Below are 15,447 nucleotides of genomic sequence, written 5' to 3' on the forward strand. Positions count from 1 at the left end.
ACTAAACTAAACTAAACTAAACTAAACTAAACTAAACTAAACTAAACCAAACCAAACTGGCATCCTACTGGGGCAAAAATTGATTTAATTCTTTGGCAGGTTGCACAAACACACACCTCGCTTACTCTCAATATTAGTTACAGTTTATATTATTTTATAGTAAAGTATTATTCTCCTACATTACAATTTTATTTTATCTTTGATTTGTATAATGATTTCACTTACCAACCTACCCTGATTCCATTTTCTTTCCTGTGCAGCTTTTAATGTTCTCCAAACTTAATAGCAGTAGAAGTCACTTTGGATTTTAGAGTTGGTGTGTTTCTTTGCTGTCCCCCTACACAGAAATCCACATTTTTCTTTTCTGACACATCCCTCATGAGGCTACACTTTCCGCTCTGCTTAATGTTGATACTGGTGGCACATCTGGGGTTCAGGGATTTCTCTTTTAGTAAAATCTGCTTGTCGCTATCTTGTTAGATTACTGACAAGATTTCCTAGAATGAATGTCTTCTTTCTTGGTTTCATTGCCATTTTCATTCATGGTCCCCTAGAATCTTCCTGAAAAAAAAAGTGAGGAAAGTAAAGTTTGAGTCTGTGAGTATATAAATGTCTTCCTCTTTTCAAATTAAATTAGCAGTATAGTTGGGCATATAATTCTGATTTATAAGTAAGTTCCTTTCATGTGCTGTGGTGTGTGTATGGGGGGGAATCTTTGTGTGTCTGTGTGTGTCTCTCTTGTGTATCTGTGCATTTCTATGTGTGTATGACAGAGTCTTACTACATACTCTAGTCTGGTTTTAAATCAAGACCTGCCTCCATCTGCTGAGAACTGGGATTATAGGCATCCTCACACACAACCTTCATGGGAGTTCAAAGATGTTATAATATCCTCCAGGATGCAATGCTTTAGAGGATAAATTATAAATGTATCCAATCAATTTAGAGAAAGTCATAGAATTATTACTCTCTTGGGGACCATTATTCCAATTGTATTTTCAAAGATAGGTCCCTAGAACAGAGAAAGTTTCAGGAAAATGCAGTTTGAAGCCCTTGACTCCAATATATCCACAGTGGGACCTCGTCTGTTTTAACCAGTGAGATGTACGTAAACTATTTTGTGTTGCTGTGAGTTGAGAAATGCTGTGTGTGAAGACCTGGGATGTTTAGCACAGTGTAACCCACTGGATGAACAGGGATTTATTGTTTTTCTTTTTTTTAAATGCTTTGCTTTTTAGAGCATAAAATAGAGATGTTGATAAAACAATCATAAATCAAGAAATAGGGTTCATTTCAATGGGTGTTTCAGTTAGGCAACTTTTCCACTTTGTAAGTGATCTCCTAGTATTTCCTAAAGGTTTTGCATGAGAGAAAGTGGGCATGAGAATTCTCAGTAGCTGGAGGGATCGACAACATTGGATTCTCATTATCTGACTGCACTTAGAACAGAGGAAAGGAAGATGTGGAAGAATCCTGCTGAAGTTAGTTTTGTTCTCACTTTCTCTTTCTCTCTCTCTCTCTCTCTCTCTCTCTCTCTCTCTTCCTCTCTCTCTCTCTGTATCTGTGTGTTTGTGTTTGCACTGTGCATTTATTTATGTGTCTGTGTGCAGCAAGTATAGATGTGGGCAGAGACAACCTCCGATGTCCTTCCTTAGGTATGTATCATTCATTCTTTGTTGAGACAGTTTCTCATCAACCTCATACTCACCTTTAGGCTAGGATGACTGGTCAGTGAGTCACTTCCAAGGATCCAGCTGTCCAGTGCTAGAATTAATACATCTCTGCTATCCAATTTGATCTTTTGAATGTGTGTTCTGGGGATTGGACTCAGACCTTCATGCTTAGAAGGCAAGCATTTTACGGGCAAAGGCATCTCCTTAGCCTCTATCTTAGCTTCTTAATCACAAGTATAGAACACTTCTGGATAAATGAAGAATTAAAACTCAATATTAGAACATATCCTGTAATGTGTTTCACTAATGAGTGTGTTTAAATTTTTTTCTGTAATTTTATTCTCAACCATTTGCAAATTTAATCTTGATATTTTCTATTTTGTTTTAGATTCATTTTGCAATAAAAACAATACCAGGTGTCTCTCAAATTCTTGCCAAAACAATTCTACATGCAAGCATTTTCCACAAGACAACAATTGTTGCTTAGACACAGCCAATAACTTGGACAAAGACTGTGAAGATCTGAAAGACCCTTGCTTCTCCAGTCCCTGCCAAGGAATTTCCACTTGTGTGAATATCCCAGGGAAAAGGAGCTTCCTGTGCCAATGTCCTCCTGGGTACAGTGGGCTGACTTGTGAAACTGCCACCAATTCCTGTGGAGGGAGCCTCTGCCAACATGGAGGCACCTGCCATAAAGACCGTGAGCACGCTGTCTGTATCTGCCCTCCTGGATATGCTGGAAGGTTCTGTGAGATGGATCACAGTGAGTGTGCTTCTAGCCCTTGCCACAATGGGGCTGTGTGCCAGGAAGGAATCAATGGCTACTCCTGCTTCTGTGTGCCTGGATACCAAGGCAGGCATTGTGACTTGGAAGTAGATGAATGTGTTTCTGATCCCTGCATGAATGAGGCTGTGTGCCTCAATGAGATAGGAAGATACACTTGTGTCTGTCCTCAAGAGTATTCTGGTAAGTGCAATTACATCTGCATCCTGTACATTCCTTTCATAATTAAAAATATATGTGCTCTTTTTTTCATTTTCAATACAATATATGTCTAATAATTTATAAAATAGCCAAGTTCTAGAAGGTACTAACAACTAGAGAGAAAGCTTGATAAATCTTTGAGACTCTACTGAATTTGCTGAATCTGTGAGCAGGTATGTCCCATCACTACTGCTATTTCATTAGGAGCTCTCATGACTGCAAGCTTAGACTTGGGTTTTACAAATGTTAAATAGTATCCTTTGTGTACAGATGCCCTATTTAAATAAAACGTATCACTTGATGGACACTGGCTGCTACCATATCTCAGTTATTGTGAATAGTGCTTCAGTCAATGATGGAAGACAATAGGTATTTTAAAAAATACCTATATATTTTTAACTATATAGTCAGTAGTAGTGTCACTAAATTATGTGGTAAACCATTTGTCAGGGTTTCCTGAGGATCTTCCAAAATATACCAAAAAAATAGAGTTCCATTTTCCCAAAAACTTCCCCAGAACTTAGTTACTCCTCGTTTTGAACACCACCAATTATAAGATCACTTTTATAAGATCACAGTTTGTATTTCTCTAGTGATCAGAAATGCTGAGAAACATTTCCTGTATCTCCTGGGCACCTGTATTCTGCACTTGCAGCATCTTGGTTCTCATCCCTGAATACCAATTACCCAGAAATATGTGAAACAGAAATGTTCAGACCTTTCCTTCAGAGGGTCAAATTTAATTGATAATTTTAAAAATATCCAGGGATGGGAGCCAGAAATTAAACTCAGATGAACTTAATTTAGAGACTTTTGTTGTTGATTTACTTCATAGATATTCCAACAATACCAGAGCTTATAGCAGTCTACACCAACGACTAGAAGTCCCAGTGAAGGTGGGTAGAAACAAGGGGAAAGCCAAAGCTGAGGAGGGAAAAGGAAGAGCCTGAGAAATCAGCATGGATGCTCTTGAGTTCCCTTACTTTAGACCTTCTAATGAATCTTGGAAACTGTTACAGTGACCCAGCTGCTGTGTGCCACATCTGAATTTAGAGTGATCATAAAGAACTGAGTTTACACGGTGGAAAAAATCCTGTGTGCTTCTGAGCAGCACAGCAAGAAAAGGAAATAAATTTTAAAAGACAGAGAGGTAGGAGGGGAGAAAGAGCCACAGCATGTGTAGAGGGTTCACACTGCGCGAATCCTCTGTGCACCCTATTGCACTTCATGAGTTGTGATTCATTGGCTGCAAAAATGAGCTTAGATCGTGCCACTGACACTCCAGGTGAGAGTCTGTTTGCATACGCAACAGCTACAACCGAAGGTCAAAGTAGCACTGAAAGCTTTCACAGTGAAAGGGACTATAGCTTGGAGCACACGTCTGCTTTTAGTTCAAGTTTATGCAATAAATTCCTTAAAATTAACCAGATTAATAATGTATACTGTTTCTATTAAGATGCTTGGAATATTAGAAAACTGGTTTATAGGATGTCCAGAAAGGACCAAGTGGATAAAAAAAATCTAATAAAAATGTGTTGAAATCTATAGGAAAATGTTTAGTTCCTTCAATTTAAAATAAGGCTTTTAAGGGATGAGGAGATGGCTCAGTTGATAAAGTTTCTGTCAGAGCAAGCACGAAGCCCTGAGTTTAGATTTGTAGCACCTAGTTACAAGTCTGCAGTTCATAGTGGTTATCTTTAATCCTAACCTCCTTATACCTCATTGGTAGGCCTAGCTAGCTAATCGGTGATTTTTACACGTAGTGAGAGACCCTGTCTCAAAAAAATATAGAAAGGCCTTCAGGAAGGTACTCTGTGTTGACTTCTGGCCCTAATACACCTACCTATGTATACAAACATACAAAAACCACTTCTATATGCCACAAACATAAATACAAAAATGAATTATGAAGGGCTGGACAAATGAATAAATTAAAGATAGATCTTTAGTATATAAATTACTTTGAAATAAGAAAACACATTATATTTAATTTTCATATATAAGATACACATTAAAGTCATCTTTTAAGTTATTTCAGAAATAAAAATATACAAAAATATTATTTTTTAAAAACTGAGTTTAGTTCATAGTTTAAAAGGCATAAAATTGCAAATATCAAAGTGTAGGACTTCACCTAGAAGAGTTATCATGGGCATGAGAGCAGAAGGTCAGCATGATGGTGAAGAGGAAGAAGGTTCACAATTTCTCAAAGAAAAATTTCACACTTATTTTATTCAGAGAAACTTTCATACCCTTAATAAAAACATGAAATTTCCAGGGATATTTCCAACTTAACAAACTTATAATGCATACCAATGGCTCTCAAACTTTATTATACAGAAAACTCATCTGAAGAGGTTGCCATGGAAACTCAGTATTTGATTCCATTGATCTGAGATAAGGCTCAAGAACGTGCACTTGCTATAAGTTCCCACAAGATGCTGGTGTTGTTGGTACATTGTGAACTTGACAAGATCTAGAATCACCTAGGATACACATTTCCAGGCACATCTGTAACAGATTATTTGGTTTAGATTAACCCCTGGCCATGTTTGTGAGGAAATATATTGATTAGGGTATTGAGGTAGGAAGATCCTCTATAAAAGTGTGTGGCTTCATTTTCCGGGCTTGAGTCCCGGATGCCATAAAAAGAACAAGGCTAGGTGGACTCAATTATGTCATCGCTCTCTGCTTCCTGACTGCATATATAATGTCTCTAGCCCCTTCAAGCTTCTGCCACCATGATGCACATAAACATTTTCAGTAGTATCCATATCATTTTTGAAAGAGCTGTAGTGATTTTTTTATTCCTCCCTATATTTCCTCTTCTACCCTGCCCTATCATCCCCACCCCAGTTTATCCTTTCCTGTTCCATTATTCCCAGTTAACCCTTTATTCTGTGTTCTATCTCCCTTTGAAAGCTTGCATGACTGCTAACTAATTTCATGACCTCTATAGATAGTTCAAATGAATTATGACAATCTGAATATCCAAATGTAATATCAATAAACAAAGAAAGCATGGCACATTTGTTGTTCTGGGTCTGGGTTACCTAACTCAGAATGATTGTTTCCAGCTCCTTTCATTTACTTCCAAATTGTACAATTCCATTTGTTTAATAGCTGGATGTTATTGCACTATGTAGATATAGTACCCTTTTTTTTTGCGTCATCCATTCATCAGTTGGTAGAATCTAAGCAGTTTTCATCCCCTAGCTATTGTGAGTACGACAACAATGAACAGGCATGAGCAGATATCTCTGTAGTAGGATGTCAAGTTCATTGAGTGTATACACAAGAGTGGTATAGCTGGATCATAAAGTAGATCTCTCTCTATCCTTTTGGAGAACTTACATACTGATTTCTGAGGAGTCTACACCATTTTGCACACCCACCACTAGTGAATAAGTGCCCCCTTTCCTCACACTCATTTGTTATCATTTCTTTTATCTTAGCTACTCTGAATGTGTTTAGGTGACATCTCAAATTAATTTTAATTTCAATTTCCATGATAACTGAAGATGTTAAATGTGTTTAAACACATTTGTATTTAAACACAAATACATTTACATCTCTTAGCCATTTGTATTTCATTTCTGAGGACTTTCTGATGCCCACAACTTCCTCTCATTCAACACAGTACTTGAAGTCTTACCTGGGACAAAGTGAAATGAGGACACGTGATATGTATATGGTGGATACATTGGTATTACAGGGTATGTTGAGGGAATGGAGGGTCAGCATCAGAGGATTGTAGAAGAGTTTAAGTGTAATTTCCAGAATCTTGTTCTATTCAACCCCACCTTATCCCCACTTGACTTTGACGCTTGAAGTCTTAGATAGAACAAAGTGAAGGGAAGGAGATAAAGATGCTGTAACTAAGAGAAGAAGAAATCCAAGGAACCCTTCTTTGCATTCTGGTTAGTTGAAGAGACTGTTCACAGCAGCAACAGAACTGAGACCTGCCTCTCTTCTATGCACAGATACATATGTTACAGACACGCATTAATAACTGTATAAAAGATTTACAGAAAGAACCTCTAACTAGCAAGCTTCTTATTCTAAAGAAACAACGAGAATTAGGAAACACATTTATTGCCTGGAATTGGAAATTTAGGATCATAAACCTGGAGCACAATTATTGTAAAGCATGGGTCTGTAGATAATGGGCAAAGTGTTCTGAGAGCTTTGTCATGGCTGCCCTGCATGTGTCCTGTGCTCTCTGCCTGTTGCAGTGAGTGATGGGGACAGCATCTGGTGTGACACCTGCTCCACAGTGATGGTATATGATGTCTACTATCTAGTGGCACAGAATGTTAACACAGAGCTCCAATTGTCAAAAGCTACATAATAATGGACAAATATTTCCAAATGTGTGTCAGAAGTTTAGGAAAGTCCTTGAGAAAACATGATTTGTTGCAAGTATCTCTCGAAGCCATAAATTGACTTCACTGTTTCTGTGGGACAGTAAACCCAGCCTTACTGGCACACTGAGAAACGTTCCCCTGGCTCACCAGCTCATTGCTCAGGGGAAATGGATAGAGTAACATAAAGGTCCAACAATCATTCATTCAAGGTTAATTGATCATATACTCTATTCAAGAAAATATGCTTAATGCCACAGAAATTAACACTGACATCAAAGACCTCGTTCTTCTACAGAAAGAGGAACAAATAAATATAACTACATCGATATTACAGGGTATGTTTAGGGGACAGAGAGACAGCATCAGAGGATTATAGAAGAACTGAAGCGTAATTTGCAGAATCTTGTTCCACTCAACTCCACTCTTTGAAAGTAGGGAGTGATGGATGAGGCATTACCATTCAGGGCCACATCCATGTGAGGTTAAAGACAGGCCGTATAGTTGCAAGCACACACAGCAGACAGTGTAGCTTCAATCTTTCAGAAGTTTCTTCTGAATTCTAAAGATAATTTGTTTTATTCAGGAGATGTTGGGAGAAGGTACTTAAAGGTTTCAGCAAATATTGACATAATCATATATGTATTTTTAGAGATCACACGTTAAGTGGTTTTGAGGAGACAGATTGGGTAGTGAGACATGATGATAAATGCTGAGAGTCATGAAGGAAATAATAGCCAGTGAGGGTAGGGCCTAATATATCGGACAACTTTCAAGTTTTACTGATAGAATGTTTTCCTTCTCAAAAGGGGAGGGGGTAACAAGTCAAATCTTACATATTGTAACATTTTAATTTTGACATTTATAGAATCCAGTGACAGTTATTAATAACATATGCTGTTGAAACATTTCTACTGCAACTTAGATCAAGAGAACAAAGTCACACTTAGTAGTATTGCTGAGCCGCTTTGGAATCTGTCAATGTTTTAATACATGATTTGTTATCCTGGGTTAGAATCACAGTAATAAAGAATCTATAAGCACAGACAGCCCTTTTCTGTGCTTTTAAAGTTTCCTTACCAATCGACCAGAACACAGGGCTAGTAATTGTTTTTGCTAAGACCCCAAATCAGCCCCTCTAAGCTTTTACCCCCTATTCTGTATGCAGCCTAACTGAACTGTTTTGAAGGAATAAAATAACGAAGGGGAAAAAAACACATTGACCAGTACATTTTAGTCTTCCAACAAAAGTACAGTTAACAATAATTTTGTCCTAAAAATAACTTATTTGTTTCCACAGACAACGAAGCCACAAGCTGTTGTAGGCAGCGATCCTCACAAGCAGCAGCTGCCCGGCTCTGTGCGACTTCCCACGAGCACACAGAGTCAATGGCAATTAGAGTAGAGGAGGAGAATTATTTTGGGTAACATAACATTTGACAAGTGCTTTAGTAAATAAAATATTGCCAAACAACTAAAATATTTTCACTTTGCTAAAACTTTTCTGGCTTTCTATGTTGGCTTTTCTCAAAGGCGTGAACTGTGAGTTGGAGATGGACGAATGCGAATCCCAGCCATGTCTACACGGTGCCACGTGTCAGGACGCTCTTGGGGGTTACTTCTGTTACTGTGCCCCTGGATTCCTTGGAGACCACTGTGAACTCAACTTTAATGAATGTGAAAGCCAGCCGTGTCTCCATGGTGGTCTATGTGTAGATGGAAGAAACAGGTATGTGTTATGTAGATGACTGATAGGCTGATGGACCAAGCTCTAGTGTACAACTGTGGTAGACTCTGAGCTCTCACATCTTTCATTTGAGTCATGAATTGCATTATGCTTTAAGTAATGAAAAGTTACAGCATTCTGAGTTTACTTGAAAATATTATTGGTTGACATCTGTCCTGAGTGAAGATTTTCTAAAGCATTCTTGTAATGGCTGAGGACTATATATATATATATCATAGAAAAGTACCAACATCTAAAACCCATGTAATAAACCTGTTATAAATAAGAAAGATGCAAAAGCAACGCTATCAATTATTTAAATTGTGAACATAATGTTTATATTTATGAAAATAAGTAAATACATCAAGAGGAAAAATAAATCCTTCAGATTTTGTCAGTAAATGCTGCTCTATGAGCAATAGTATTAAAATGATATATTTTGGCTTTTTAGCTGTTTGGGGAATTTGGTGAATATATTTGACAAAGCATAATATCAGGAAGTATAACTCAATTCTGATCCAAATGAGAGTCTCTCATTGGTTTTCAGGGAAATAGGCAAGTCTACATTATAACTTCATGTGATAAATATAATAAATTTATATAGTATTAGCCAAGTTCACATCAAATACTATATCCCTGTAAAGAACATTGTCATATTTGCTTAGACAGTGAATATTGCATTATGAAGTGTAGGATAATGTTTAATAGCATTGAACTTAGAATCCCTTCCTTTGATACTTGCTCGGTGTGAAGCATGGTATTACATTTCTAAAATTGTAATATATAATGTTCCTCAATTGTAATAAGGAATCTGTAGTAAACAGATGTCATATGTTTCTAAGAGTTCACATCATTAATTTCTTGCAAAAGTAGAAATAAAATCACTTTCCTCTATTTAATAAATCAGATATGAGGCTGAGGATTAAGTTCAGTGGTAGAGTACATGCCTAGGGTGTGTAAAGCCATGAGTTCAATTCCCAATCTGTCATGTGCAGGCACGCGCACACACCCACATACAAAGCAACTCATAACTTAATTTAAATCTAATTTCAAAATGACTGAAACTCATAGAGTGTAATGAAAGGCATGTGTTCTTCAGATATATCCATAAGTTATTTAATAAGATAATATTTTTTTAAAATAGAATAGTGAAGTTGCACATTTCTTTTTAAAAGTATGAAATGTCATTTTAAATCACACCCCATGCTTTGATCTGACTTTTGCTAGCCATCAAATAATGCACCTGTGCTGGGAGACTATACTCCTGAGGACAGCTAACCAGACACCACAGAGAGAGGGGTTGGAATGGCTGAAACTGCCAAGAGAGTGAAAGCCCTCTGCAGTGCATACTGTTCTTTCTAGAGATTATCACAGCAGATAACACAAGGGTTTGGGTTCTGATGGGAAGGACTGGCTGGAAACTTGTGCCCTTTTCATTCTCTATTCTTAAAGGTGTTGTGACTTACTTCTTCATTTTATTGTTATATCTCCTAATATCTAATAGGGGAAAGGATTGACCAATGAGGTTTGAGATTTTTTTTTAATGGTGAAAAAAAGTGTCTATTTAGAATTAGTCATCTGGACTCAGTTTAGAGGATCCCCATCTTGTTAGCAACATCCAGAGCATCATAATCAGGAGCCAAGTGGACATATGCCTTCTTCTCTCCAACAGGCCTTATCAAGGTATTGACTTTGGCCACATCAATGTCATAGAGTTTCTTCATGGCCTGTTTGATCTGGTGCTTTTTGGCCTTGACATCCACAAGTGTGTTGTTGTCCTCTATTTTCTTCATGGCTGACTCAGTGGTCAGTGGGAATTTGATGATAGCATAGTGGTCAAGCTTGTTTCTCCTGGGTGCACTTTTCCGAGAATATTTTGGCTGCCTCCAGAGCCACAGTGTCTTGGGCTGCCGGAAGGTGGGTGACGTTCGGATCTTCTTCTTTATGTGGCTGTGGACGCCTTTCAGCACTGCCTTCTTAGCTTTCAAGGCCTTCGCTTTGACTTCGGCTTTGGGAGGAGCAGGAGCTTCCTTCTTCGCTTTCGGCGCCATCTTGGCGAAAAGCGAGATTATTTTTACACAATAAAAATGAACATCTTTCCTATAATTCATGTGAGAAAATAGATGCTTGCCTACCAAAGGTGATTTTAAATGAAATTTCTAACTCTGCAAACTTAGATGTGTTCCTTTAATATAAGACATGTGTCTGTAATATCTCACATAAAGTAGAGTTTAAATATTTAATCATCATTATTATTTATGGACATGCACACATGCATTGCTGTGTGTATGCATGCATGCATGCATGTGTGTGTGTGCAGGTTTGGGGATTAAACTCAGGTCCCCAGACTTGCACAGCAAGTGACTTCATGTGCTAAAAAAATCTTTCTAGTCCTAGTTTTTAGTATTTTTTAATTAAACAAAACCATGAGCATATTTTTTTTAACTAATTGAGCCATAAAAACCCCGTCCATGGAAATCTGTCATTTCCAGATCTTTAAATAGTCCAGCATCAATGCTTGGTGGTAAATATACACAGCCACAGGGAATGGATTATAAGTGTCCTGTGGTTGAAGCCTCCCCCTTTCTACTTCATGTAAGTTTGCAGATCTACTTTTAATGTTTTACAACACTAAATCCTTGAGAGAGACATCACCTCAATTAAGGGCCACCTTAAATAAAACTCAACAATTGTACCCCAGTAGATTGTGGCACTTGAAATAGATAATAGTCAATGGATGATTAGAAATAGAAAGACCCCTCTCCCACTACCACCACCATGGGTATAGAGACACCTTGTTCATGGTGATGTTCTTATATCAGTCAGGGGCAGAGTAGATGCCTTTCTTCATCCTAGTTTAATGCCTGGCTGGGTGACCAAAATTACCTAATACCTAAGACTCATAAAAATCAAATCAAACCCAGACATCTCAGTGTGGGAAGAAAAAGACAGAGACCTGTGGACCAGACTGCCATGATACCCACAGACCTACATTCCATTGCATGATACAGGTGAGGCATAGACACCTGCTTGCTGGCACACCATGTAGCACAGATGGAGGATGTTACCCAGGGATATGCCAGCTGTGTGGTCAGACTGCAGCAGGAGCCACCACAATGTGTGAGTATATGGTGGTCAGGTGGGAGAGATAAAGGTGTGGAGTGGCTTGAGAATTGTGAAGAGAGATGGAACTGGAGACTGGAGAGTGGAGAGGAGTAGCCTGTTGTCAGTTGACAGCCCCACCACCTGGGACCATGGTGAGGTCCTAGCCAGTGCTGCCTCTAAGAACCAGGTCTGAGTCTGGCTACACAGGAGCAGAGGGCAGGTGTCTAGGACAAGTGTCCAAGGTTCATATTACCACTACATTACATTGAAATGTCCCTGGTCAGGACAGCTACCAATTACCACGTGGATATCCAGGGGCTGTACATAACTGGCCCTGCCCCTCACTGAATGTAGCTCTCTGTAGAGCTGGCCCCCTCTCTTTATCAGCTGCAGTACTCTAGCTAGTGGGCCCAGCACTTTACCTGAGCAACACAGTAGAATTGCTCCTGTTGGCAGGGGTACGGTTGGGCCAGCCCTAGGGGTATGAGAACAGGAGAGCTGACCTCATGCTCCACTTTTAGATACCCTGAAGTAGCCATGGAGAGCTGGATCTGGAGCTTTGAGAGCAGGGGAGCTAGACCTTTCTCCTCATTGGCTGTAACACTCAGAAGAGCAGGGACTGCACTTCCCCTGTGCAATAGCGTGGAGTTGGCCTTGATGGTCAAGGCATGGATAAGCCAGCCTCAAGGCTCACAGGCTGCAGCACTTGGGAGACTGGGCATAAGAGCAGAAGAGCTGACCCTGCCACCTGCTTATGGCAGCATTCCGTGGCCTAAACAAAGCAGAGCTGGAGCGCTTGCCCTGGTAGTGCCAATAAGGGAAAGCCAGAGGTTTGACCCGCTCAGCTACTACCCAGGCCCAGATCCAGGACTCTGAGTTGGTCCACCCCAAAATTTATATCATCTATGAATGATTGGGATGCATGAAAAGATTGATCCTGCTATTCCAAAGCTGCAGGATCTCCATGACTCAAGACAACAAACAGGATAACCAGGAGGGGTCCCAGTGAAGCTCCAGTGTTGATGGTGTCACAGAAGCCAGAGATCTGAAACCAGACCAATGACTCATTGCAATGAACACTTGCAAGTGAAGATTGTGACTAGAGGGATATACTGTGGGACATATTGTGACATACTACAGCTTCCACAATAATATGTTTTCTATGCTTGGTTTGTTTTTTGTTGTTGTTGTTGTTGGTGGTGGTGGTGGTGGTGTGTGTGTGTGTGTGTGTGTGTGTGTGTGTTATTTTGAGGAGGATGGGCAGATATGAGAGGACAGAGAGATGAGCAGATGAGTGGGACTGGGGTGCACAATATGAAACTCACAAAGAGTCAATAAAAGGTTAATAAAAAGAAATAGACTAAAATATTCATGTAATCAAAAAACAACACCATAATCATAATACACTTAATTATGAGTACTTCTATTTAGTAAAAAAATATTAACTTTTATAATACATTTTATTTCGTACAAATTATTACCTACTAACTTCAATAATATTGATAACTTTATTTAGTATACCATTTAAAATAGTAGCCTAGTACCCTGATATACAGGAGATGATGTTACTATTCTTTTATACATATTTAATTATCACAATAATCTTATGATCTAAGTATCATAATCTTATTTATGCCTGAAAAAAACAGCTTCCAAATAGTGTTGCATAAATCTTACTGTCACTTTTTAAGTCAATGCTGAGACAGTGTTGGTGTGGAAACACATAACCATGTAGGTCTACAGAGATAATGCCACGGTGCTTTTGAGGTAAGTATGACTGCTCCACCATCTGTGTCAGGTTGATGGATAAATGGAGACAGGATAAAGAGGGTTGATTTCAAGATGACTAAGAGTTGACGTGAAAATTTCATTTGCTTTCCAGCTACCACTGTGATTGCACAGGTAGTGGATTCACAGGGATGCACTGTGAGTCCTTGATTCCTCTTTGTGGGTCAAAGCCTTGTCACAACAATGCGACTTGCGAAGACACTGTTGACAGCTATACTTGTCACTGCTTGCCTGGTAAGTGACAAATAATGAGTTTTTTGTTTTGTGGGTTTTTTTTATTTTTACTTACACTAGAAACAACTTGCTCTTGAAAGCAAAATGGAAATTATTGACATTGAAGGCACTAAGCCAACACTTCCTTCAGCTTTACTCATTGAGTTGCACTCTTCATTGTCCACACAGTATTGATATTATACTACACACTGTGTAAGACAGACGACCACAGCATCAATAATGACTACAACTCTCTAGGTTCAGAAACATGACAGTGGAAACCTGAATTCCACATAGTTTTCCTGAAGAAACATTCACTGGGGTTGTTTTCATCTACCTATTCTCCTAGACACCAGAAATACATAAAAGCAATGTGTTAACCTTTTTAGAGTTTGTCTTGTAATTCATGAAGTTAGTCAAGCTTATAATTATGCTGCCCAGATAATAGATTGAATGCTTCCCCCAATACATAAAAAAAATACAATGAGCATTCTTTTAAGATCAACAAGAATATAGGTTAAGTACATAAAACTATAATGAAATTGACATATACCTACAGAGTAAAGATGTTACAAGAACCATCAGAAAGCAGTTGGTAGTACTTAAGAAATATTATTGCTAAGTGGAAAATATTTTACTAATTCTGGACAGACAACAACTTGATATATTTTTTAAATTTAACTTTCTTACTAAGATTTTATTAATAGAAATGGCAACTATAGTATTTTCCCTCTCTTCTTTTTTAATCCACTGAGAAAAAATGAAAATTTATAAATACTTCATATTGTATCATATAGTCTATCTGCTTATCTATCACTGTTTCCACTGATTTTTTTCTTGTTTTAAAAAAAAAGAGTTAACTCTCTATTGGAAAGCAGTCATGAAATCAACCAATCCAGTTAGTCACGCCTTCTGGTTAAGAAATATTTATTGTCTAGAGAATACTCACTGACATTTTTTTATCAATGTACAAAAAGAAGTTGCAAATTCCTTGGTTTGCAAATGTCAGTATACTTTATTTTCCTGTTTCAGAAAATGAATAGGAGGTACCTGCTGTCCTCTGGTCATCATTATGCTATTAAATACTGGTTTAATAAAAAAACTCTATCATCCTGTATTCTCATCACAAGAAATTCAGTGTGAATGACACATTTACAAGTATCTGGGAGTCAAAAGTGCATATCTAATTCTGACAGGAAACAGTATGGTAAAATACAAGTTGGATGCATTAAGGAATTATCATGAAACTATATTAAAGAAAATATTACCATTTAGATAATATGACTGAACATATATCATAAATGGACTCATTGACTCTGGACAAGTAATAAAGCTACTCTTACGACTGATAACTTCACTCATAAAAAAGAGTGTTGACAATAATGTTCACCACCTTGAGTTGTTTTAGAAAAAAAGTCCAGTAATGAAATATAAGGATCTTAGGTCACCTTAGAACATAAAGGTCACTCAACAAACACCAACTTGTTAGTAAAATTAGGTTGATCATTCTATGCACCAAGATTACCACCAAGCAGCATGTTATCTGTTTTAAGAGAGGAGGGAGAGAGGGAGGAAGGGAGGGAGGGAGGGAGG

At 38.2% G+C, this 15,447-nt stretch overlaps 1 protein-coding gene and 1 long non-coding RNA gene across 2 annotated transcripts in view; one reads left to right on the plus strand and one right to left on the minus strand.

Annotated features, from left to right (window-relative positions):
- The window catches only part of Crb1 (crumbs cell polarity complex component 1), a 163,048-nt gene that overhangs the window by 31,869 nt on the left and 115,732 nt on the right, over positions 1–15,447 (plus strand). The window contains exons 2-4 of the mRNA XM_028773807.1: positions 2,062–2,640; positions 8,556–8,751; positions 13,736–13,875. Of these exons, the coding sequence (XP_028629640.1) occupies positions 2,062–2,640; positions 8,556–8,751; positions 13,736–13,875 (915 nt within the window). The remainder of the gene's footprint in view (positions 1–2,061; positions 2,641–8,555; positions 8,752–13,735; positions 13,876–15,447) is intronic.
- LOC114626403 lies at positions 10,668–12,469 on the minus strand. Its single transcript, XR_003712234.1, has 3 exons — positions 12,458–12,469; positions 11,713–11,716; positions 10,668–10,778 (listed from the first exon to the last, which is right to left on the minus strand). It is a non-coding gene; the product is annotated as an uncharacterized LOC114626403 (long non-coding RNA).

The sequence above is a fragment of the Grammomys surdaster genome, unplaced genomic scaffold (assembly GCF_004785775.1).
Source record: "Grammomys surdaster isolate TR1022 unplaced genomic scaffold, NIH_TR_1.0 234, whole genome shotgun sequence".
Taxonomy (NCBI): Eukaryota; Metazoa; Chordata; class Mammalia; order Rodentia; family Muridae; genus Grammomys; species Grammomys surdaster.